Consider the following 26,006-nt stretch of genomic DNA (forward strand, 5'->3'; position numbering starts at 1 on the left):
ATAACAGCATAGTCTGTCCCCACCTAGGGCTGTAACCTGACCCGAGCTGGATTCTGCTCCATCAGAGCCTGGAGAACAAGGACTCAGCACTTGAGAGTATGGGGCCATGGTGCTATAACTGCTCTGTCCTCAGCTTACTGGGTGACTCTAGACAGGCTTCACCCCCTGCTTCTTCTCTGTGCCTCAGTTTGCCCATCCATATAATGTGGTTCAGATAGTCGGTGATGCTGGAGTGTGAAACTTTGCTTATTCTGGTGAAGATAGACAGCTGGGGTCCCCGTGTTGGTGGCTGTCAAATGGGGTTGACATTACCCCAAGTGGAGGGGTGTTAGGAAGGAACTCCCCCAGTGACTGGGAGTGGGAGCAGGAAGAGTGGGCCAAGTCCCTCAGCTGGGCTCTGGCAGATCTGCCTCCTGTCCCACTTCTGAACCCCAGCTTCCTTCCAGGGCCAAGGAACTCCTTGTGCCCACCAAGAGGTGAGCAACAGCCAAGGTGGCTGGCAGGGCCTGGGTAGAGGGCAGTGGCTTGGCCAGGAGGCCTGGTGTGGCACTGGGCCAGGAGCATCCCTCCCTGGGCTCCGATTCACGCTCACCCACTCGCTGGCTTCCCGAGGCCTCTGCATTGCAGCAGACAGGAGCCTCTGCTGGCAGCCCAGCTGGGGCTTGGGGTGGAGCAAGGGACTGGGCAGGGGGTGTCTGTTCCCACCAGCCCTAGCCCTGCTCCCTCCCCTGCCTTTGGTCCCATTCAGCCCTGGCTCCCCTTGGAGGTGTGGCTGCTGACAAGGGAGCCTTCCCTGGCACTGACTTGAGTCTATTTGGAAGTGCTGGGCTCTAGGAGGGGCCCAGGCTCAGGGACTGTCACGCCCCTGGGTCCTTTCTGCATCTCAGACACCCCCCCCCAGCATCATTAGGGGGTCTTGCCTACCCCTGGAGAGGCTGTTTTGAAGCATTAGGGCTTTGGAGTTGAGAGCACAGACTTCTGCACTCCACGGCCTGGGTTCACATCCCAGCTCTGCCACTTCCTAGCTGTGTGATCTGGGATAGCTCACTTAACCTCTCTGTGCCTCAGTTTTCTTGACTATAAAATGGGGATAATAAGAGACCCTACCTCACAGGGTTTTTGTGAAGATTCATGCATTTAAATCACTCAGAACAGTGCCAGACGCATTTCCCTCAGTCAGGGGTGATTGGTGCTGTCGCTGTCACTGTTAACCCTCATCGTGGACGCCAGCCACTCTGCCTCTTGGCCGAGCCACCTCCGGTGCAGACTCCATTTTCCTTAGACCAACACTCCCTATCAGCACTTGTTATATGGACGAGTGTTCTAGCTTCATAGTTTAGAGCCCAGATCCTGGACCCACATGGCTCTGGGTGCAAATCCCAGCTCTGCTCCTCACCAACTGTGCGATCTTGCACAAATTCGTAACTTCTCTGGGCTTCAATTTCTCCATCTGCTAAATGGGGTTGAGGACAGTACGAATCTCACAAGTTGTTTCAAGGATTAAATCAGCAAACACATATAGTGTGTGGCCTATATAAAAGGCCGGGCCTGGGGCTCCTGGCTGGCTTAGTCAGTACAGCGTGTGACTCTTGATCCCAGGGCCATGAGTTCAAGCCCCATGTTGGACATGGAGCCTACTTAAAAAATAAAATAAAAACGCTATTTAGAAAAAAAAAAATTTTTTTTTAATTACATAAAAGACCAAACACAGAGGAAGGGCTGTGCTGTGTAACTATTTGCTTATACTTATTAGGCACCTGCTGTGTGCCAGGCATGCAGTACAGAGCTTGAGAGTTAGGTGATGGGATCCTTTACATACTGGCCCAAGTCCTGGCTTGGGCCTTTGTTGGCAGAGTGATATGGGGCACATGCTTTTGCTGCTCTGTGCCTCAGTTTCCCCAACTGTATATGGGAATGTGGAAGCAACTGCCTCATGGCGTTTGTAGGGTTTCTGTCACTCTAGAACATGAGCCACTAGCCTTTGGGCACCAGAGCTATAGGGGAGAGGGTCTCTCAAGCTGACCCCCTTCTCAGTCACTACTCAGAGTGACCCCTCCTGGTGTTCCATGCCTCTCCTTTCCACTTGGGGACTCCAGAACTTTGCCCATGTTGCCAATGGGGTGACAAAGACCCCAGGAAGAAAAGGGATGGACCCAAGTCAAGAGGTAGCACTCAGAGGCACACCCCTAGCCCAGTCCCCGCTCTGCCCTGATAGGTCCCACTTCCAGACATTGCCGCCAGGCCCACATCTTGCAGTGTCCCTGCAGCTCCTGGCGTCTCCTAGCACTGGCTCAGTTCCAAGGGGCCCAGTTTGGGGAGTGCTTTGGACAAAGCAGACATCAAGCTCCAGAAAGCCAAAAGGACCTAGGTCAGGGGGTGAAGGGCAACCTGGGCTGAAGGAAAATATTCTGGAAACTTCCAGACAGATGTGAAAGTCCCTGGGTTGCTCTAGGGCCTGGGCACCCCCCCCCATCTTGGTCTAAGGCCTGATTTGGGGAGGAGAGAAGTAAACAAACATTTATTATGCACCCGCTGTATACAGTGGTAACAATCAGCAGCAATTATTATGTGCCAGGCGCTGTGCCCAGAACTCATGTTCATGCACTGAATCTCATGCTGTTTTAAGAATGAGGGAGCTGGTTCAGAGAAATCAGTAGTAGTGTATGGTAGTGCTAGTACTCGTACTGGTTACTGGGAGTAAAAGCAGCGACCATTTCTTGCACTCTGCGCTTATCTTGACTGCATCAGTGAGGTCCTCCAGATGCTGGCCCCTGCACCTCCCTGAGCCCATGGGATCCTTGGCTCCCTCAAGCACATCGGCACACTCCCACCTCAGGGCCGCGGCACCGTCTGTTCCACCCGCAGAGGCCTCCCCCCAGACAGCCACGCGGTGGACTCCCTCACCTCTTTTCAGTCTTGCTCAAGTGTGACCTTCACAGCGAGGTCTTCCCTGGACCCCCTACTTACAACTGCTCTCACCCCCCATCGCCTCCATCCCCGGCACCGCATTCTTTCCCCACCAGCCCTTAGCTCTTAACATACTGTATCATTTACTTATTGTGTTTGTCTGTCTCTGACGTGGGTGTGTTGTCTCCCCAAAATCCGGGATCTTTGTGTTTGTTCATCGTTAAATCCCGACACAGAGAACAGAGTCTGGCCCACCCAATACCCGTTGGGACTCAGGAAACATACCTTAGGTGAACGAGGTCTTCACACCCATGCTGTGAAGTCAGTGCTCCCCTCATTGCCATCTTACAGATGAGGAGACCGAGGCACAGAGAGGTGCAAGCGAGTTGCTCGCCGTCGCACAGCCAATGAGTTGCAAACCCGGGCCCCTCGCCCTGTTGCCCCTGTAGGTCTGGCCTCGCCCCACGGACCATGGCCTTGCCCCCATGAGCTAAAGCCTGTGCCTCGGCACCTGCCTGCCGCCAGCCAGCAGGATGCAGCTGTGGAAGGCGGTGGTGGTGACCCTGGCCTTCATGAGCATGGACGTCGGCATGACCACGGCCATCTACGTCCTCAGCCACCTGGACCGCAGCCTGCTGGAGGACATCCGCCATTTCAACATCTTTGACTCGGTGCTGGACCTCTGGGCGGCCTGCCTGTACCGCAGCTGCTTGCTGCTGGGAGCCACCATCGGCGTGGCCAAGAACAGCGCCCTGGGGCCCCGGCGGCTCCGGGCCTCCTGGACGGTCGTCGCCCTCGTGTGCCTCTCCGCGGGCATCTACACCGTGGTGAAGCTGCTACTCTTCTCCGAGGTGCGCAAGCCAGTGCGGGACCCGTGGTTCTGGGCCCTGTTTGCGTGGACTTACCTCTCGCTCGCCGCCTCCTTAGTGCTCTGGTGGCTGCTGTCCACAGTGCGGCCGGACGCCAAGGCCCTGGAGCGGGGGGCCGAGGCCGAGGGCTTCCCCCGGGAGGACCGGCCCCCTCGTGAGCAGGCCTCCGGGGCCACGCTACGGAAGCTGCTGTCCTACACCAAGCCGGACGTGGCCTTCCTCGTGGCAGCCTCCTTCTTCCTCGTCATGGCAGCTCTGGGTAAGTGAGGAGCCAGGGGGCCTGGCAGGCACCCTGGAAAGCAGTTTAGGGGGGTATAACCCCTGCTTCCTTCCTCTTGAATCTTTAACATTTTACCCACATGGTTCAGACATCAAATTGGTGTGAAAAGGTAAATATTGAGAGTTTCATTCCTAATTCTGCCTCTGATTACCCTGATCTCCCTGCTGAGGGCTGACTACAGGAAAATGTTCCGGAAGCTTCCGAGTGGGTGGGAAAGCACTTTTATTCATTTCTTGTATATTCTTCCAGCGGTTTCCTTAACAGAAGCTACAAGCAGAAACGAGCCTGTTACTTTCACGACCTGCCACACAGGATTTCGTGTCTTGCTTTTACCGCTTAACAATATATTTTACAAATTTCCAATCAGTACCTCATTCTTTTATTTGGCTGCATAATAGTCCACCGTGACGCCATTCAGGTGATTATTTAGTTGGTCTCCTTTTTTGGCCCCTCGAGTTGTTTCAGATCTTTTCTCTTACTGTAAATAACCTTGTTTGTACACATTTCATATAAATGTGGGTGTATTTGTGGAATAAACTCCTGGAAGTGGGATCACCGGGTCAAACAAAGCATTTTTGGGGAATGAAGCAGAATGTACTAGAGACCATCAGAATATGCTGTCTGTAGTAAGAGTAAGTACTGTTCGGTGAGACTTTTATTTTAGGTACATGTGCCTACATGTAAGTGTGTCCTGGTTTGTCATGTGAAATGTGTTTGTTACTACTATGGTTCTGGCCCAAACAGTGTGAAAGCGCTTGCTCAGACAAGGCGGATGGGAAGGTAACATCTCAAGGTTGAAATCGCATGGGCTCCGGGGGCCACAGCCCTGGACATGCATTGCAGTCTGCTGCTTACCTGGCTGTGTGCCTGTGGGCAAGTTACCAGACCTTTCAGAGGCTCGCTTCTGGGAAATGGGAATCGTTAGCATCCCCCATGTTTCACGATGTTGGAAAGCTTGAATAAAACAGATAGGAGAAGGACAGGTACAGAGCTTGGTACAATATGGTAAGTACTCAGGAATGTTAGCCGTTCTGAGTTGTTACACGTTTAACAGACAACATCTGGGAGCGGCCCCAAAGCCAGAGTGTTCTCAGAGAGGACAGGCAAGCCCCAGAGCTGACCCTCACTATCGACCCTCTGCCCTCACAGTCCCAAACCCTCAAGGCTGTGTGATTTTATGCAAGTTACTTAACCTCTCTGGGTCTCGGCCTCCTCATCTGTAAAATGGTCATGATAACAGTACCTATCCCAATAGGGGCTTATGAGGTTCAGTAAGTTAACATGAATAAGACACTGCAGACAGCTCCTGGCACCTAGAAAGCTCCCAGTAGATTTTAGTGGCTGTGAGTATTGGGATGACCCCTTTCCATTTTAACCAGATAGTTTCTCCTGCTCGTGTTTCGAGGTCCCGATGTCCCCTCCTCCAAGAAGCCTTCTTGAATTATACTGACTGTGATGTTTTATCTGCACCTCAGTTGTAGTACCGGTGACATGAAAATCATGCGTCCACTGTCCTGCCTCCCCTGCCAGGCTTTGAGCCCCTTTGGGCCCTTGGGGCCATGTCTGATTCACCCCCGGCCCCCCGCCCCCACAACCTGGTACAGAGGCAGGCTCAGGACTGATTGAACACATGACCATCCTGCCTGTGTGGGCAGATGTCACCCATGACCTCGTTTCCCGCCCCCCCGCTGGGACCCTGTTGTCAGCTGCTATGTGCTCAGGGAATACAGATGTCCTAAAATACAGCCGAGCAGAGTCTGCCAGCCTGCAGGATTGCATCGCGGTTAAGGGCTTGGGCTCGAGATCAGGCCCCCACCTGCACTGATCACCTGAGGCAGGGTTACTGAACCTGGCCAAGCCTCCGCTTCTCAGCCCGAAAGTGAGATTTCGTCAGGCTGTTGTGAGAGCCGGGTGAGCTGCAGTACGGCGCTGGCCAGAGTAAGTACTTCACACAGGTTAGGGACTGTGACTACTGATAATTATTCCCAGTCAGCAAGCACCCAGGTGGGGCGAGCTTTCTCTGAAACCTCATGATCTAAAGGAAAAACTGCCTATTGTGGAAAAAGGTTAGTTTTAGTGTGGAGTATCTCCTAGTACACTGAAACTCTTTTATATGGATTTCACAGCAACCCGACTAGAAAACCTTGGGCAAGTACCTTAGCCTGAGCCTTGGGTTCCTCATCTGTAAAATGGGAAGAAGGGTGATACCACACCTATGGGATTATTGGGGGGCATTTGAGACTTGAAAGGGATGAAGGAGCAGATATCCAGGTAACAACGCTCTAGGCAGAGGAAACAGCCTGTGCAAAGGTCCTGAGGCAGGATGGTGCCTGGTTGTGAAAGGAAAAGCAAAGAGGCCAGCATAGTTGGAGTGGTGTGGGGGGGGGGGTGTAGGCAGAAAGAGAGTAGAAGGTGAAGTCAGGGCAGTAGCAGGTGCCTGGCCATGTAGGGCACCATTAGCCACTGTAAGGGCTTTGATTTTTACCCTGAATGAGATGGAAGCCTGAGGAGTGACAAGGTCTGACTTGGGTTTCCTAGGGCCCCACCATGTGCTGGGTGGAGAACAGGCTGATGGGGACAAGGGTGGCAGTTCAGAACCAGGAGTTGGCTGAGAAGGTCCAAGTGAGGTTGGAGACTTGAACCCAGCTGGGTGCGGTAGGGGCCTTGAAAGAGGTTGGATTCTGGAGATACTGTTGACCCTTGAACAACACGGGGACAGTTGAAAACACACATATAACTTGACTTCCCCAAGGGCTTAACTACTAATGGCCTACTATTGACCAGAAGTCTTGCTTATCACATAAAGAGAAGATTAACACATATTTTGTGTGTTCTATGTATTATATACTGTATTCTTACAATAAAGTAAGCCACAGGAAAGACAACGTTACTAAGAAAAATCATAAGGAGGGGCAACTGGGTGGCTCAGTCGGTTAAGCAACTGCCTTCAGTTCGGGTCATGATCCCAGGGTCCTGGGATCGAGCCCCACATCAGGCTCCCTGTTCAGTGGGGAGCCTCCTTCTCCCTCTCCCCTGCTCATGTTTTTTCTCTAGAAAGAAAGAAAGAAAGAAAGAAAGAAAGAAAGAAAGAGAGAGAAAGAAAGAAAAAGAAAGAAAGAAAGAAAGAAAGAAAGAAAGAAAGAAAGAAAGAAAGAAAGAAGAAAGAAAGAAAATAAGGAAAATACATTTACAATCCTGTACCATATTTATGGGAAAAAAACCCATGTAAGCGGACCTGTGTAGTTCAAACCCATGTTGTTCAAGGGTCAACTGTATTTTGAAGGTGGAGCCCCAGGATATGCGAAAGGATTGGAGAGATTCATGTGATTCTTGTTGCAGTTCAACCAGAGTTTGTGCACATGCTTCGTGCGGTGTCTGTTACCCAGGAAGGGCTCAGTAAATGTCTGCTGTGCTTAATATCATCGGTGTTTGCTGGGGTCGAGCTGCCCTTGGAGCTCGCCGATGCCCTTTTCTTCCCTGTGGGTAAACTGAGGCCAAACTTCCGCTCAGGTGGACTCCACAGCGGTGGCGAGAGACCCCATCTAGCCGAGGACTGTGGGGACCGAGGCCTCTAGGCTGCCACCTTGTGGTCCCTGTGCAAAGACCAGCAGAGGGCAGCAGAACCCCACAGAAGGCCTCACTGTCCTGGCCAAGCCTATCACGCAGAGCTGGCCAGGATTCATTCACTGACCCTTACTGAGCGCCTACTGTATGCCAGGCTGTGCCCGTGGAAAGAGCCACAATGACAGTGAGGGCCCGGCCTGGTCTGACTACCTTCGGTTCTGTGTCCATCGTTCCCACAAGATGAGAGTGGGCTTTCCAGGATATTGGGAGGGAAGGGATAGGAAAGAGCCCCCAAGTGGGAGGCCAGTTTGGGTTTGAGTCCTGGCCCTTCCTCTTACCTGCCTGTGCTGTGTGACCTCAGGCAAATCGCCCAGCCTCTGAGTCTCCCGTTCACCTCTGTGAAATGGGGGTGACGTCCTGCTCACCCCTTCTCCCCACTCCACCCAGAGTTGTTCGGAAGATACGGTAGAATAACAGGTACGAGATAATGTGGCAAAAAGTAAAGCGCTCCACCAAAGGGGCTGGGTGGCAATTTCCACATTGCTTGGAACCAGAATATCCCCATCTTCTGAGGTTCTAGAATTTGGACTCTGAGCCCTCCACCAGCGAGAAGAAGAAAGTGAGCTTTGGCCGTGTGGTCCGGTGAGCATCACGTCATCTTTCAGCTCCATTGCCCTCTTCTGTAAAACGGAGCAATAACAGGACCGGCTGCAGAGTCCGTGCAGAGGGAGCGAAGTCCCACAGCTCCACGTTCACCGGCCTGGTGGCCATTATTAACAATAGCGCCCCAGTCTGTATAGATTGGATAACCCACGTTTCCTGTGTTCCTGTTCTCTGCAAAGAGTGGAGCGTTAAGCAGTGAGAAGTTAAGCTTCTCACCGTGGTGAGAAGCAGGAGTTTGCCAAGAGAGAGAACTCCATTGGCGGAGTGAGCGGAACACGTGGTGTGCGGGCTTCCAGAGGCTCGGGAGGCAGGGGACGGGCTCCCCTGGCTGCAGATGCCCCCTGAGCGCACCTTGTCTCCTGGCAGGAGAGACCTTCCTTCCCTACTACACCGGCCGGGCCATTGACGGCATTGTCATCCAGAAGAGCATGGAGCAGTTCAGCACGGCGGTCATTGTCATGTGCCTGCTGGCCATCGGCAGGTAGCCTGTTCACACCCCCGTGCCCCGCTCCTCCAGGCCTGCAGCAGGGGAGGGAGGTCAGGGACCAGCTCCTGAGAGGAAAATGGATCAGGGAGGCCCAGGAGATGCCCCTGGTGAGCCTGTCACTCAGCTGGTCACCACGGTAACCAACAACCAAACTGGCTTAGAACCCTTTTCCATTTGATGGAGCCATGCCCTCAAGTCGTACCCTCTTGTCCCTAAAATTGTCTTCAGTCTTCAAGGTTCCCCTTTTACTCTCCCTGGCTACTCGCCAAGTGGGAAACAAGGGACAGCCTCCTCTGAGCTGTTCTGGAAGGAAGAGGGGTCTGGCTGGCAACATAGGGTCCCTCGTCCCCAGTAAACACAATCCCCTCTCTGCCCTCATCCTGGGGACTCCAGTTAGGGACGAAGGGAGACTGCGTGCGGGTGCCAGCCCTGGAAAGGGGCTTGAGGTTAGGTTCCTCCCGGTGTCTGCCCTGCAAGGGCCCACGCCTGCCAGCAGCGGGAGGGGGCAGCCGGGTTATGGCTGTGGGTTGTTGCAAGGACGTCGTGCTATATATAACATCTCTTATCTGCAATTAGCTCATTTGCCGCAGGTATTCGGGGCGGCATTTTTACCCTCATATTTGCCAGACTGAACATTCGCCTTCGAAACCGTCTCTTCCGCTCACTGGTGTCCCAGGAGATGAGCTTCTTTGACGAGAACCGCACAGGTTGGTCCTCCCGCGACCTTGGGTGACCTCTGGTGGGGAGCCTGGCCGGGTGGGCTTGTCTCACCTTGGGGGATTCAGTGGCTGGCTTTTCCTGCTATCCTGTTCCGGGTAGAAACACCCCAGGAGGCCCTGCCCGTGGCTGGGAAGCTGGCCTGCTGACTGAGGTTTTGGTGTGAGCTGTGGCCCCTGTAGGAGGACCCTGGCCAGGCCACCCGAGATGCCTGCAGGAGCCAAGGCCTTGCTCTCCACTGCTCTTTGGGAACCACAAAAGCCAGGACTATCCAAGCCTGTGGCCCGAGAGGCTCAGCTCCAAAGGGGTGTGAGGGGTGGGGTGCAGGGCAGTACGGTACCCAGCCAAGATCCCAGGCTCTGAGGCAGACCGGCTGGGGCCCTGCGCTGGTTCCATCACTCGCTGACTTAGCCCCTCTGAGCCTCTGTTTTCTCATCTCTAAAATGGCAACAATAGTAGGAGCTACTGTGGGGCAGTTGTGAGGCTCTTAGCCCAGCCAAGTGCTGGAAGTTTCTCCTCCCCACAGTCCAGATGATTGTTTGTCTCTGAGGGAAGAGGGGAGTTATCCACTCTGCCAGTGGCAGGGAGGAGAGGTGGGTTTGGGTCCAGACAAGTCAAGGACGGGCCGCGGGCCACCAGCTGAACCTTCCTTTTCTGAGCCTCAGCTGCCGCTCCCCTCCCCCCCACCATGGGATGTGACGTCAGGAGATGCTAATGATGAGGGCTAAGCTCAGAGCAGCCCTCCAGGGGTGTCTGCTCTTCTCTCCCCTCCCCTCCCCACCCGAGCTCCCTGGTGCCGGTCTCAGAAGCCCCTGCGCATCTCCTGCCCCCACCCACAGTGGCCTCGTTACCACAGTGGGAACTGAGCTGACTGTGTTCCAGGGGACCTCATCTCCCGCCTCACCTCGGACACCACCATGGTCAGCGACTTGGTGTCGCAGAATATCAACATCTTCTTGCGGAACACGGTCAAGGTCACGGGCGTGGTAGTCTTCATGTTCAGCCTCTCGTGGCAGCTCTCCTTGGTCACCTTCATGGGCTTCCCCATCATCATGATGGTGTCCGACATCTACGGCAAGTACTACAAGGTAGGCCCCGCGGGTCCCTGCTGGGGTCCGCGCACCGCCCGGAGTGAGGGAGGAGCCTCAGGAGGGGCTGGGGGGGCCCCCGGGGGGCCGCTGAAGCACTCAGCCACCTGTGCGTTTGGTCGTTCTGGGGATCCTTGTGAGGCGCCTCTTCCAGGCACCAGGATCCATCAGTGAAACAGAAAAGCTTCTGCCGTCCAGGGGCTCGCGTCCTGGCTGGAGAGGCGACGATAAATAGCGGGAATAATAGCGGCAGTTAGAACGTGATGAGATGGTGAGCGTGAGGAGGAAAGTGAAGTGAGAGAGAGAGAGAGAGGTGGGGAGCATGGCGGGTGGCTGCCGCTTTAAATTGGTCCTTCTGAGAAGGTGACATTTGAGCAAAGAGGTGGACATTTCCGGGACGCGTCCCAGGCGGAAGGCAGAGCCCAGGCACAGGCCTTGAGGTGAGAAGGGCCTGGTGTGTTGGAGGAGCCTGAGGGCGGCCGGAGGGGCTAGAGCGCAGGGGAGGGGACGGTGGGGAATGAGGGCAGGGAGGCGACCAGGGTCGGGCTGTAGGCCTCTGCCGGAACTTCGGTTTACACCGAGTGCAGAGTTTGCTCTCTCTGCAGAGTGTCTGTTGACGTGGGGGTGGCTCAGGCCCCGGGAGCGAGGCCCTCACCCACGACGCAGCTATGGGCAGGCCGCCGTCCCCTCTGGCCACTCCTTGGCGCTGCCTTTGCCAGGAAAGCTGGCCTGACCAGCTAGACCCCTGCCTCACCTCCTCCTGCTCCACCCCCCTTGTGAGGGGGAGCCCGAAGCGACTGAGGCTGGGTTTAGCCTCCGTCCCCAGTGACCAGGCTGCAGGGGACAGGGGTCCTCCTGAGCAGGAGTGACCGGCTCAGTTAGAACCTTTGGTGCCTGTGGCCTGAGGCCAGCCCCAAAATGCATCCATTCCTCACAACCCTTGTGGTGCCTTCTGGCAGAGCCCACCACCCGGGAGGGCCCCCTCCCCCGTGATTCTGGGTCACGGGCCTCTGTACTCCCTGAGCAGAAAGAGTAAATACCCGAGTTAGAGCCATTTCCCTTCTTCGGCTCCGCACCCCGCCCTTCCTGCCTTCCTGCAGGCTCCTGCACAAGGCCGGAAACCCTGGAGCTTCCCCCACCCCTGCACACCTCAGGCCCCGCCTTCAAGTTCGGTTGGGCTGGGCCTCAAGGAAGCTGTCTCGGTCTCCTGCTGGTACCTGAATGTGTGGAATACAGCCACCCAGTAATCATCGCCACAAGCCACACACACACTGCCTGCAGCCAGACATGACTCAGGACACAGAACGGCTCCACCCAAGATGCCAGAACATACTGCATGCTTCCGATGGCCTCAGGGAGGCTTGAAGGTCATGGGACGCGCCCATGCATGGTCCTGGCCTGGCCTTTCTGGCAACCATCCTTGATGGTTTGAGAACCTGAGAACGTTAACTATTGCAAGGCCTGAACAGCTCTGCCCTGGGGCAGCTTCCAGAACTCTGGTAGGCAGCAGACTGGTGGTCCCACACTTGGGATGACTTCTCAGCCATCTATATGCAGTCATACACACGCAGTGTGGCCAGATTTCACAGCCCTCCACCACCATCCAGAACTTGGCTAGAAGTTCTGGAATCTCTGTGCCAGTTCTCAGGCTCTACCATAATTTGATGTATATTGATAATATAAATGGCACCCGCTTAATACTTGGTGTTTCTTGTATAGTGTACAACCTGAACAACCATCCAGAGCATCCCTTTCTACACCAGCACAGGATCAGGTGTTGAGGCTCCTTTTCTGAGAGGATTACCAAAAACTGTGTGGTTGTGAATAACCGCCTTTAAGTACTGGAGATGACTTATTGATCAGTCCCCTATCCCTCAGAAGCTGGAACCCCAGGAGCTCACCCCAAGCTAGAGTCTATTCTCTGAGTCTGTCATATGAAGCTAGAAGGCCATGGGGGAAAATGGGGAGCTCGGTCTTATCCTTTTGTCCTTGGACTCTGTGATAGAGCTGGCATTAACTGAGGGTAGAAAAACCCTTAGAGGCCAAGGGGCTATTAGATGGTGAGACTGTCTGTTTTGGGGTCTCTCTTCTTGTCCCCACTCCTGCCCACAGAGACTCTCCAAAGAGGTCCAGAACGCCCTGGCAAGGGCCAGCAGCACAGCCGAGGAGACCATCAGTGCCATGAAGACAGTGCGGAGCTTTGCCAACGAGGAGGAGGAGGCCGAGGTGTACTCCCGGAAGCTTCAGCAGGTGTACAAGCTGAATAGGAAGGAGGCCGCAGCCTACACGTATTACGTCTGGGGCAGCGGGGTATGTGCCCCTGGCCTGGGCAGGTCTGACTGTCCGGGAGCCGGACACAAAGATGGGGGGATCCCTTGACCAGGACACGAGCCTCGGTCCCTCCATGTCGGTGTCAGGCTGGTTACTCTTGACTTTACTCTGCCCCACCTTTCTGCTTGTCCACAGGGGGATCTTTCTGGAAAAGAATGCACCCTCCCAGTGAATGTCCTCATGGAGCATCTCCTCTTTCCCTCTACCTGGGCATGGGGTGGCAGGGGAAACATCACAGCTGGGGAAACATCCTTGCCCTGGAAGGGAGTCACCCCAAGGCCAGCAGGACCCAACCTAGGCCGCTGTCTGGCAGGCCCTATGTCACAACCACACACACCCCATTAGAGTGTCTAGCTCCCTCGCTGGGGGTGAGTCACAGCCCGTCCCTGAAGAATGGGGAGCACTTGGAGCCTGTTGCTGTCTGTTGGCCACGTCTGGGAGGTGGGCACATTGGGGCATGGCTGGGGTAGGTATGAGAAGGGTTTGGAGTTTAGGGGGAAGGAGGAGTGGTGATCTACCAGGGGACCAGGGGACAGGGCAGGCCACCCCTCAAAAGTACCCAGCCAGAGAGGAGAAGGGGTCGGAAATCCAGCTCAGCTAGCCAAGCCTCTCAGCAATCTGCCCCCCTGCACGGGTGCCTTTTGTCCCCGGCGCAAAGGCACTGTGGTCTAACCATCGGTCTAGGTCTAACCCAGCCAGGGGCTTGGGGTGGGGAGAGACGGCAGGAGGCAAGGGTACCCCAGACACAACCCCTTCTTCATGGAACCTGATGGGGACAGGAAACAGACCCCATCGTCCTGCCCTGCCTGGCTCGCTGTGTGACCTTAGCCAGTGGACTGAACCGCCCTGAGCCATGATCTTTCCAGTGAGGAGGTCTAATAGCTCCCGCCTGGCCTGGCTGAGCTCTTGGGGTTGTGTGTGCGTGCCAGAGCCTCACAAAGAAAGCCTTGTTCTCCGCCAGGCCCATGGCTCCCTCCAGCTGGGGGCCTTTGCAGGGAAGAAGTCCAGGGCCGGGGAGCAGGACAGCATGAGTGACAGCCGGGCACCAGCCTGTGGGAGGACGTCCCCGCCTGGCTGGAGTTTCAGTCTGTGGCTGCGAGAGCACAGCCCACAGCTGCTCTCACCTCCCCCTGCAGCTTGTAGGGGCGGGGATGGGGGCATGGCAGGGTCTGCGCCAAGGCCCCTGTGACCCGCGTCCCCCTTCCCTCTGCCCCCAGCTCACGCTGCTGGTAGTCCAGGTCAGCATCCTCTACTACGGGGGCCACCTCGTCATCTCGGGGCAGATGACCAGCGGCAACCTCATCTCCTTCATCATCTATGAGTTTGTCCTGGGAGACTGTATGGAGGTGAGGGGCTGGCTTGGGGAGGGGGTGCTGGGGAGCTGGAGGGATGGGGAAGAGGGATCTAAGGGGGGGAATGCTCCAGAGTCTGATGGGTGGGGGAGAGAACATAATACCAACGGTGACGTAGTGTTACCAAGTGAGTGATGCAGTTCCGCTTACTGAGCAAAGTGACAGGGACAAGCATGTTTCTGGAAATGCTCCAAAGAGCACTGCGAGCGGTCTCCATACTATGCTACCCCCCACTTCTCGGAAAAAGCAGCTGAGGCTCAGAGAGGTTAAGGGGCTTGCCCACCACCTTGGTGGGGGAACCGAGTTCAAAGCCAGATGGGTCTGACTTGGAGATGGGGAGCTGGGTGTCCCTGCCCATGCCACCCTCAGCCGCTGCTTGACGATGCTTGGAGTGGGGACGCTAACTCCCTGGCACTGGGCTGGGCCACTGTGTCTGCCAGTGGTAAAGCGGGGCATGTGCATGGGGGAGAGGGTGTCAGCGTCTGCTGCCCGTGGCGTTCTGCAGCGGCTGGGGCGCACCTGCCTGTCATTTGATGTCGCAGTTCTGCCTCTGGGAACCCAGGCCACAGAAACACCCTCACTGGGGGCAGAGGTGTGTGCGCGCTCAGCGAAGCGTGGCTTCTGATAGTGGGAAGTCCAAGCATTGGCTAGTGCCCCCTGGTCAGGGATTGGGCCAACAGGGCCCGTGCGTGTTCCAGAAGGACGTGTGCACGATAGAAACTAGACAGCAGCTATGGGTAAGAGGCGGATCTGTGGGTACCGGGTGCAAGGGACCCTAAGACACGCTGTGAACCTGGAAGGGTCTGGTCCCAGTGGCGTGGTTTTTAAATTTCAAAATTATTTATCACGTATGTGCGTGTGTTTGTAAACACACAGAGCAAGGACTGGAAGGATACGGTACGCGGATACCCGAGGCCGCCAGGGGAGAAGCCAAGGGCACTGCTCCATGGTGCTCGTAGCTTAACATGAGTGATAACATCTTGATATTAATAACCATCCTAGCTGTGCTGGATTCCCCAGCCAGGCCCCTCGGTCGTAACATGCAAGGGGCTGAACTCAGGAGCCGGCTGTGTCTGGGTTCAAGGCCTGGCTCTGCCACTTCCCAGCTGTGTGACTTGGAGAAAGGGACTGGACCTCTCTGTGCCATCAGCAAAAACCGAGATAATGCTAGAACCTACCCCATAAGATACACAAAGTCCTCGGCAACATGTTATCACTCACATTTGTGTTGTGTATGTTTTTACCCAAGGAGAATGGATAGCGTGAATTAAGAGCAGTTTTTATTTATTTTATTTTATTTTATTTTTTTAAGATTTTATTTATTTATTTGAAAGAGAAAGAGAGAGAGAGCATGAGCAGGGGGAAGGGAAGAAGCAGACTCCCCGCTGAGCGGGGAGCCCGATGCGGGGCTCGATCCCAGGACCCTGGGATCATGACCTGAGCTGAATGCAGACGCTTAATGACTGGGCCACCCAGGCACCCCTAAAAGCAGTTTTTAAAACCGAAATTTTAAAAATGCTGTGGCGGCCGAGAGAGGAATTCTATTCAGAATTCCAGTTCTGCCACATTCTGGCTGGTTGGTTGAACTTCCCTGCCCTTCCGTTTCCTCCTCTGGGGGGTGATAACGCCCACCCGGCAGGATGCTGGTGAGGTTTAGCTGTGATGGCCACGGGGTGCTGGCTCCTGATATGTTCTCGCTAATGGCTCCTGATATGTTCTCGCTAATGGCTCCGTATTTGTTATTGCTGCTCTTGTGGGGTTTTTTTTTTTAAGATTTTATTTATATATTTGAGAGAGAAAGAGGGAGTGTGAGGCTCGGCAGGCAAAGGGAGAGAGAGAAGCAAACTCCCCGCTGAGCAGGGAGCCTGACGCAGGGCTCAATCCTAGGACCCCGGGATCGTGACCTGAGCCGAAGGCAGACGCTCAATGGACTGAGCCCCCCAGGCGCCCCTTGCTGCTCTCATTTCGTTGGTGTTGTCATTATCTGCTGTACTACTAGGGGCCCCCCTGGCAGTGTCCTGTGCCTCCCCAGAACGGCTGCTATGTCCCTGCTCTCTCTGCACCCCCTTCATCTCTCTGGCACCATGGGGGTCCCCGCATTGGGGTGTCACTTGGACAGGAATGTGTGTCTCCTCCCCCCGCAGTCCGTGGGCTCCGTCTATAGTGGCCTGATGCAGGGAGTGGGGGCCGCTGAGAAGGTGTTCGAGTTCATTGACCGGCAGCCAACCATGGTGCATGATGGGAACTTGGCCCCTGACCACCTGGAGGGCCGGGTGGACTTTGAGAACGTGACCTTCACCTACCGCACTCGGCCCCACACCCAAGTCCTGCAGGTGAGAGGGGTGCCCGAGGCCCGCCCATATCATCCCTGCCCTCATCCCCTCTCTCGTGCAACACCTGCATACCAGGCCTCACAGTGTAGCCAGGATCACGTAAGGCAGAGTCCTTGTCCTCATGGAGTTTGGCTGGAGTCAGGGAAGGCCGATCATTAACAGAGCGCTCCAGATAATAAGTGCTAGGAAGTTAGTAAATCAGGGTGGTGTGGTAGGTAGGGGTAGCTCACAGGGATGGTGTTAACAGTCAAGGAGGGCTTCTCAGAGGAGGGGACATTTGAGCTGGGTCCCGAACAGGGAGAGGAGGCACCCAGGCAGTGGAAATGAGCATCGAGGTCCTGCGCAATCCTAGAAAGGAGAGATTTCGGGGGCTAGCAGTGCCCAACCATGGCGGAGGAGCATGGGTGGGCTGGGAAGGGTGCCCGCCCCTGTCCCAGGCCAGAGCAACTGAGCCAGTGGCCCCACACGGTGTCCACCTGTTCCTTGCAGAATGTGTCCTTCAGCCTGTCCCCAGGAAAGGTGACCGCGCTCGTGGGACCCTCGGGCAGTGGGAAGAGTTCCTGCGTCAACATCCTGGAGAACTTCTACCCGCTGGAGGGGGGCTGCGTGCTGCTGGATGGGAAGCCCATCAGCGCCTATGACCACAAGTACCTGCACCGCGTGGTACGTGAATGGGCCTTCAGTGTCCCCCTGTGCTCTCTTTGTCCGACCGTCACCCTCGTGAGCTGTAACGCAGGTGCCGAGAAGTGACAGAGGTAAACACAAGCTCAGAGGGTTTCACCTGCGCACCAGCACCCAGGTCAAGAAACAGAACATTCCAGCACTCCTGCGCCCTGTGTGTCCCTTCTCTCCCCCTCCCAGAGGCCACGTCTCTCTGACTTGTGTGATCTGCTTCTTTTCTTCAGTTTTACCATCGCTTTGTGCGTCCCCAAACAGTAGAGCTGTTTTTTGCCTAGTTTCGAAAGTCATCTGGCTGGAATCATAGAGCATACGTTCAGCTGGGTCTTGCTCCTTCCACTCAGCCTTATTTGTGAGATGTCCAGGTCAAGGCTGTGGTTGTAGTTCATTCATTTTCGTTGCTGGGAGATAATCTACTGTGTAAACATGTCGCGATCTATTCATGCATTCTGCTCTTGATGGAGACCTGGGTTGTTTCCTGGTTTTACTGTTACCAATATTGACATAGACAATTTTGTCCACATTTTCTAGTGCACACAGGTATGTATATTCTCCCAGAGTGGATGCATATCCCCGACTTAAGTAGCTACTGTCACTAGGGTGGTCATACCACTTTACATTCCCACTAGCAGTGGGTGAGAGTTCCAGCTGCTCCACATTTAAGTCACTGCTAGTACTTAAAGGAGCCTCCTTCATGACCATACAGTTTTTGGTAATCATTTCGGAACGGGATCCTCAACACCTAATCCTGTGCTAGCAGAACAGGGATGCCTAGGATGGTTGTTCAGGTCGTACACAATACAAGAAAAACGAACTACCAAGAAGGCACCATTTCCATCATCAGCATACATTAAAATATAGGAGAGCCTGAAGATTGGCACAGAGATTCCAGAATTCCTAGCCAAGTTCTAGATGGTGGCAGAGACCGCGCATTGTGATATCTGTCCACCCCCCCGCATATAACCAGTTGTAGATGGCTGAGCAGTGGTCCCAGGTGTATGAGGACAAGGCTGCTGCCCACCAGAGTTCTGGAAGTGGCCGTTAGGCAGAGCCACTCAGGCTTTGCAATAGCTAATATGCTCAGACGTGTAATGTTCTTGGTCAATATTGTCAGCACTCATCTTGGCCAGCTGCTTAGTACATACACAGAGGTAGTTCACGGAGGTCTTTTGCATTTTCCCAATGACCAAACATATCAAGTATTTTAACATATGGTTCACTACTTGGATTTCCTCTTTTGTGAATACCTTCTCTTTAGTTCAAATTAAAAATTTTAATTTTCATCAGCCCCCTACAGTAAAATGCAACAATCTAACCACATTCCCATATATTCAGAGAATTCTGTAATTAAGACGTGAGAGTTCCCCACCACCTCACCTTTTAAATTCCACTCCATGGAGGTTACCTGGTGTTAGCAGTTTAGTAAATGTCCTTTCCAACCTGTTTCCTATCTTTAGATAAATATATTGATAAGTAAAGGCACATATATAAGTTTTTTGCTTTTTTGTTTTTTTAAAGAGAGAGAGAGAGAAGCAGAGGGAGAGAGAGGGAAAGAATCCCAACCAGGCTCCATGCCCAGCACAGAGCCTGACTCGGGGCTTGATCTCATGCCCCTGAGATCATGACCTGAGCCAAAATCAAGAGTGAGACACTTAAACGACTGAGCCACCCAGGCACCCCTGCATATATAAGTTGTTTTTTTTTTTTAAGATTTTATTTATTTATTCAACAGAGATAGAGACAGCCAGCAAGAGAGGGAACACAAGCAGGGGGAGTGGGAGAGGAAGAAGCAGGCTCATAGGGGAGGAGCCTGATGTGGGGCTCGATCCCATAACGCCGGGATCACGCCCTGAGCCGAAGGCAGATGCTTAACCGCTGTGCCACCCAGGCACCCCTGTTTGTTTGTTTTTTTAACAAAAACAGAATCATGGTGTCTGTGTGTGTGTGTATGTGTGTGTATTTGATTTTATGGATACACTGTGATTATTAGCCAATCCCCAATTTATGAAACTGATTTTTTTTCTATTTGTAATGTTGCAGTGATATCCTCCGTACTATCATTTTTGTAGGCTACATTCCTAAAACTGGGATCATGGGACAGCTCCTTTAAATTATTCTCTCTGAAGGGAGGGGGCACCAGGGAGACTCACATTCTACATTCTCTTCTCTCCCCCTCCCCCAGGTCAGGGGCAGACAGCGAGCTCTCTTAGAGGTCAGGGACTTGGCCTAGCCCAGAGGAGCCTCCTCAGCGGGCCCCAGATTTTTGGTCAGGGGAAGCTGAGGGCTTGTGCAGAAAGTGGACCATGTTGTTTTTGAGGAAGAGAGACAGCTGATGCTAGCAGCCGGGCGCAGGCCCTGCTCAGATTTCAGACCGAAGACCCCTGGCGTCAGGCAGGCCTGGGGCTGGTGAGGCTCCCGGTGACAGCTGGACGGATGCGTTCCTGGCCTCTCATGCCCCATCCGTTCTCCTGCACAGATCTCCCTGGTGAGCCAGGAGCCCGTGCTCTTCGCCCGCTCCATCACAGACAACATCTCCTACGGCCTGCCCGCCGTGCCCTTCGAGATGGTGGTGGAGGCTGCACAGAAGGCAAATGCCCATGGCTTCATCATGGAGCTCCAGGACGGCTACAATACAGGTACACAGCCTAGGAGAGTCACCTCCACCCAGCCTGAGGGTCCACCCTCAGGGATATGACCCTCTGAGTTAAATTGCTCTCTGCCAGTGTTCTTTATTATTTCTGGTGAAATTCACTTGACATTTAGTACCTTTACAGTACTGTGCAACCAACCACCTCTACTTGGTTTTAAAACATTATTATTATTTATTATTTTTTTCTAGAGAGTGGATGAGCATGGGGGGAAGGGGCAGAGGGAGAGGGAGAAGCAGGCTCCCCACTGAGCAGGAAGCCCAATGCAGGCTCGATCCCAGGACCCTGGGATCATGACCCGAGCCAAAGGCAGACGCTTCACCAACTGAGCCACCCAGGTGCCCCAAAACATTATTATTTTTAAATAATATATGTATCAGATTAATTATAATTGCTTAATTTTGAATTAATAAATCAATATTTTAACGTAATAAATGAAACAATATACTGATTTATATTAAATATTTTATATTTAATATACTTTAAGATTTTAACTCTTGTGAAGGGGCTATTCGCATGGTTCAAAACTAAAAATATATATGAAATGATATAGAATGAGAGGTTTTACTCCATCCCTTTCTCTACCCGTTTCCTCCTGGCCCGCCAAAACTTTCCTTAGCTTCTTACATGTCCTTTGGGAGCTTCTTCATGCAAATAGGAATGTATATTTTTATTTCCTCCTGACCTTTTACAGAAAAAAAGCAGCACCTTATATTCTGCACCTTGCTTTTTTTTTTTTTTAACTTAACACGGTATCTTGGTGACCGTTCCACATCGTCACTTAGAGAGCTCCCTTGCTGCTTTTTTAAACAGTTGCACGGTATTCTAGGGTATCGGGCTTTATAATTTGTTTCTCTAATTTGTTCAGTTTCCTGCTGATGGACTTGGAGTACGTCCTTCCTTCTGATTCGCAGTATTAGCGCTCTGAGTTGGGTGTAACACGTGCCTTTGCCACCGTGTGTGGGAAAGTCAGTCCGTAGGGACAATTCACAGAGGTGGGGTTGCTGGTGCCAGGGTCGTGCACTTGTACTTGTGACCCATAGACTTGCACGGTACAAAATGATAGACACGGGGGTGTATGCACTGCGGCCGGAGGAATCACCCCGACTGCGCTTGGCCCAGGAAGGTGGGGAGAGCCTGACTCCCCACAGCCACGCCAGGTGGTGTATTATCAGACATTGGGATTTTTGCCAAATTAATAGGTAAATATTGGTATCTTAGTGCCATTGAATATAGTCCTAATTTGCATGAACAGGGAGGGAGAGCATCCTTTCGTGAGTTTGGGAGCCATTGGTTGTCCCTGCCCGTGGCCCTTAGAACCACACCATTTCCTGGAGAGCGCAGCTCCTGTGGCAGCAGGGAAAGGAAGAGGAAGGGGTCTTCTCTACCCCAGGGCTGCCCTGGCCTCACCGTCTGCTCACTTGCCCCTGTCCCCTTGTCCTGCAGAGACTGGGGAGAAGGGCGCCCAGCTGTCGGGCGGCCAGAAGCAGCGGGTGGCCATGGCCCGGGCTCTGGTGCGGAACCCACCCGTCCTCATCTTGGACGAAGCCACCAGTGCTCTGGATGCGGAGAGCGAGTACCTGGTGAGTTGTGGGGTGGCGGGGTGACGCCAGAGAACGGAGTGGGCACCAGGAAGGGCTTGGAGACGCCATGGGGGCTCTCCCAGGCCGTCAGCCTCCTGGGCAGGGGTGTTCAGGGCTGAAGGTCCAGCCAACCGGCTCTTGGCAGAGCTGAAACTATATGACATGGGTTTGCAGTCAAAGCCCTGCCCTCAGCTCATCACGGGAGCTGGTGTCATCCACTCCCTGAGCCCCCTTTTCATTGGTAAAGAGCATCCAATGGTGTATTTGTCGCTGGCTAGCTACCGTGGCCCCTCCGTGGGTGGAATCATTGATTACGCAGGTCCGCCTGAGCTCCTCCAGGCCGCCAGGCGCTGTCCCAGGCACCGAGGTTGCAGTGGCGGGCTGACTGGACAGACAAACGCCTGCCCCTGCAGCATTTCCAGCCCAGGGGGAGACACGTAAACAGGGAGACAAGTCTGAGTTCAACCTGTGGCCTATGGCATGTAGAAAACGATACCGTCATTTGAGAGAGAGACTGACACGGGTCACCCCTGTCAAAGAGAAACACAGCCAGACAGTTGACGCTGGAAAAACAGATTTTATTCAGTAGCGACTGACAGTAGGGGAAAGAGCGGAGCTCCGTTCTGATTTGTGCAGAAGGGACATGGTGACAGGTGTCTGCTGGCTGCCAACTGTGGGCCGCAATTCTGTCCTCCGGTAGAGACTGGAAGCCCGGGCCTGTCCTTCCTGATGATTACATTTCAAAGGAATGGCCTTTGGGTCCTTGATTAAGACGCTTCTGACCTGTAGGAGATTTATATGTGTGTAGAAGGGACAGAAGCAGGATTTACAATTATAAGCCCTTTTTATCAAACAGTCTAAGAAACAGAGGTCAGGAGCCTACCGTCAAGTGTTGGCTAGAGCGGTCAATCCTCCCGGCAGTGCTGAGCGTTTCGGGGGCCGGGTCATCCCCAAGGCGCGGCCTTACACTGCCAAAGCCCTGCTGGAGCGTGGCCATCTCCCCGATGGAAGCGGGGTCTTCAGGTGCCGTTTGAGCTGAGACCCAAGGGGCGAGGAGCCAGCTGAGCATCCAAGGAGGAGAGGGCAGCAGGTGCAAAGGCCCAGAGCCAATTCACGGGCACGCCCAAAGGTCAGCGTGTCAGGCAGGTGGGAGTCTGACAAGGTAAGGTGAGGACAGAGTCAAAGGGAGACACAGGCTCCTCAGGCCCTGGTTATAGAGTTTGGGGTGGTTTTCTTTGTTTTGTTTTGTTTTTTTAATTAATAGAGGTTTGCTTGTTTTTTGGTTTTGTTCTTTTTTTTTTTTTTTGAAGGAGAGTTTCAGGTTTAAAGGAAATTGAGCAGCAAGTGCAGAGTCCCCATATCTCTCCTTTTCATCCCACAGACGGTTTCTCCTGCTCTTAGCATCTTGCCGCGGGGCATTCTTTACAATTGACGAGCCCGAGCCCGTTTTAATGCACTGTTACTCACTGAAGTCCCTGGTTGACATTAGGGGTCGCTCTTCGTGTCATGCACTCTTGTCTATGACAAGTGCAGACTGTCATGCAGAGTCTGGATTTTATTCTTGTTGGGGACACGAAGCTGTTGAGGGGGTTGGAGCAGGAATTCAACAAGGACCGATCGAAGTGTTCAATCCATGCAGGCAGTGGGAGGGGGCAGGGCGGGCAGGTTGCAGGCATTCGGCGAGAAGTAATGGGGTCGCAGTGGAAGGAGGGAGAGACCTAGATGAAGCGAGGAGAGACGCTTCTGCAGGATTCGTGCGTGAGTTGGATTTGGACAATGAGCAAAGGATGAGGAATTGAGGGCCGTGGTCTTGTCAGCTTGAGCTTTGGGGCCGATGGCGAGACCACGGGCCAAGGTGAAGGTTAGGGAGCAGAAGGAGCAGGAAGACCGGAGGCGACCAGGTGAGGGTTCACCTGTCACTCGCCACGTGCCTCCCTCGTGCCGGTCCCTGAGCTGCGCCCCTGTGAACAAGACCGCAGGAGGCCGGCCACTCAGCGGGTCAGTCAGTTGGTCTCATGCAAGCCCTGGCTTCACGAATGAGGAGCTGAGGCTCGGGGAGGCGAAGCATCACTAGGATGTGGTGGATCCGGGAGCCGAGCCGGGCCCAGGTGTGCTCGCGGGTGGCTGGGGCAGCGCCCGCACGAGCCGGCCCCCCCTGTCTCCCCAGATCCAGCAGGCCATCCACGGCAACCTGCGCAAGCACACGGTGCTCATCATCGCACACCGCCTGAGCACGGTGGAGCGCGCGCACCTCATCGTGGTGCTGGACAAGGGCCGCGTGGTACAGCAGGGCACGCACCAGCAGCTGCTGGCCCAGGGCGGCCTCTACGCCAAGCTGGTGCAGCGGCAGATGCTGGGGCTCGAGCCCGCCTCGGACTTCTCGGCAGGCCACAAGGAGCCGCCGGGCAGCGGCGGTCACAAGGCCTGACCGCGGGCCCTGCCTCTCACGGTGGGGCCGAGGCCCTGGCGCCCGCCTGGCAGATGGACCCGTGGGGGCCCCCCCACGCTGCCCCCTGAGCCCAGGCCCACAGCACTGGAGGGCAACCTGCCACGTCCCACGTGTCACTGCTTCCTGCATCGTGCCCCCGGTTCCCACCCCGTCCGCCGGGCCACCACCAGCCCCCCGCCCCCCTTCCCTGTTGCCATGAGCCGCCTCCTCCAGCCGGGGCAGTGGAGACACCACTGGTCTCTCCATCTGGTCTCCCAAGGCTTCTAAGAGAAGGTAGAACCACCTTTTTAAACCAAGATCTTACCAGGTTTTTTACTGCTTGGTTCGATGGGCTCCAGTCAACTCCCAGATTTCAAAAACACTTTTTTTTTTTAATTGGGAGTAATGATGGGCAAGGTCACTGAGATGTTCTAGAAACTTCTGAGCCAGGAGTGAATGATCCTTCCTAATAGCCTGGGGGATTCCAGGGGAGAACTAGGCCTCTACCCTTTGCCCCTTGAGAGACGGGGCTTTTCTGTCCCAGATGGGGGACACAGAGGAGGGGACTTCCTCTCTCACTCTTCCCAGCTTCGTGAGTCAGGCCAAGGGTCAGCAGGGAGAGTGGGAACACCTGTCTGCCCGTGGTCCCTGCCGCCCTGCCAAATCTAAGCCAGTCTTACTGTGAACCACTACTAACCTTAACTGGGGGAGTGAGGGGCTGGCCAGGCCTGGCAGAGCCTCAGGGTGTCCCCAGCCCTGCACCCAGCTTGATCTGCCTCATCCCCTGCTCCCATCACCCCCCTTCCAGCCGGCAGCCCCCCTCCCACATCCACCCCTGCCGCTCTGCTCTTCGGAGGCCCGGAGGCCCTTCAGATGTTGGATGCTTGAGAGACACATTTTCTTCCCTGTCTGATAGATGGGACGGTGGCAAAGCTCAGGCTCTGGCTTTGCGGGGGGGGTGGGGGGGGCCTTGCAAGATGTTGGAAGAACCCGGTCAATAAAGTATACTACCTCTGACCCCTGACCTCTGACCTCTTCCTGGGCCCTCTGCCCTATCACCTGGTTAGGTTTTTCCATCAGACTTAGCCTATGAGATTTGGGGTGGTATGGGGCCTCCCCCTCTGGGTCTGGAGCCCCACTTCTGTGCTCTTCACATCCCCAGGATCTCCAGCACAGACGAATTATTCTTGTCTGTCTGTCTCCATGGGGCTTGCGCAGGGTCATGGAGGCCTGTCTCCTTGAAATGAGGGACTTCTGTGCAAATGCCATCTGCTCTTTTCCATCAGGGACTGGGCACCCCACACCCACTCCACCCCACAGAGCCAAGAAGTCTTACCTAACAGCCCCCTCAGAAGGGAGGTGTGAGACTGGACACAGGAAGACCTCTGTGGTGGTTTTTCTTACTTGCTGGGTCGTGAGGAAGTCTGGGGTCCCCGGAGGAGGCCGGGGGACAGTGGCTGTTCACCAGCCGGTGGAGGAGTGTTTCAGTACCGTAACTACTGGTACAGACACACGGCATACGTCAGCTCAGTGTCAGCCACGTACCCATTTTCCTGACCCAGACCGCAACCAGCTGAGTCCCCTGCTTCACCTGAGGGCCTTGAGGAAACTGAGCCCCAGGGAGGTTAAGCTCCTTGCTCAAGACCACCAGCTAGGAAGGGGTAGAGCCGGGATTCACACCCAAGGAGTGTGCGTGTATGTCTGACCCCAGCCACGGAATGCCTGAGAGTGGAGCTCCGAGGGCACGGGCTGGGGGCACTTTACTGACCTTGCAGCGAAGACTACGGGTCACATGTTGGACTTGCGCTCTCAAACAGAAGTGCCTCCAGGAACCAGGTAGTATCAGAGGTGTGTGAGATCAGCCAGGTGTGAGAAAGAAAACTCAGACAACGCTCTTGGTTTCCTTTCTGCTTTTCCACTTTTGCGATGGTGCAGAGAACTCTTTCTGTTCCATTAAAAAGAGAACACGGCGCACGCCTGAGACTGAATGGCGACCAAGGCCTCAGATCTATGAGGCAGGCGTGGCTGGGCCTTGGCTGCAGCCCCCTGAAGCCGTGCGGGAAGGTGACCTGGAGTTA

At 54.5% G+C, this 26,006-nt stretch overlaps 1 protein-coding gene across 5 annotated transcripts in view; it reads left to right on the forward strand.

Annotated features, from left to right (window-relative positions):
* The window catches only part of ABCB9 (ATP binding cassette subfamily B member 9), a 29,411-nt gene extending 4,520 nt beyond the window's left edge, over nt 1–24,891 (forward strand). For 4 of the 5 annotated variants that reach the window (XM_034638608.1, XM_034638607.1, XM_034638606.1 and 1 more), the window contains 11 exons: nt 3,357–4,035; nt 8,650–8,764; nt 9,347–9,477; nt 10,370–10,575; nt 12,688–12,885; nt 14,124–14,252; nt 16,403–16,591; nt 17,081–17,254; nt 19,746–19,905; nt 21,364–21,500; nt 23,668–24,891. In XM_034638608.1, the coding sequence (XP_034494499.1) occupies nt 3,441–4,035; nt 8,650–8,764; nt 9,347–9,477; nt 10,370–10,575; nt 12,688–12,885; nt 14,124–14,252; nt 16,403–16,591; nt 17,081–17,254; nt 19,746–19,905; nt 21,364–21,500; nt 23,668–23,928 (2,295 nt within the window). In that variant the 5' untranslated portion in view covers nt 3,357–3,440 and the 3' untranslated portion in view covers nt 23,929–24,891. The remainder of the gene's footprint in view (nt 1–3,356; nt 4,036–8,649; nt 8,765–9,346; nt 9,478–10,369; nt 10,576–12,687; nt 12,886–14,123; nt 14,253–16,402; nt 16,592–17,080; nt 17,255–19,745; nt 19,906–21,363; nt 21,501–23,667) is intronic. The other variant, XM_034638609.1, reaches the window with a different exon arrangement.
* The last annotated feature ends 1,115 nt before the right edge of the window (nt 24,892–26,006 follow it).

This window comes from Ailuropoda melanoleuca, chromosome 12, assembly GCF_002007445.2.
Source record: "Ailuropoda melanoleuca isolate Jingjing chromosome 12, ASM200744v2, whole genome shotgun sequence".
Taxonomy (NCBI): Eukaryota; Metazoa; Chordata; class Mammalia; order Carnivora; family Ursidae; genus Ailuropoda; species Ailuropoda melanoleuca.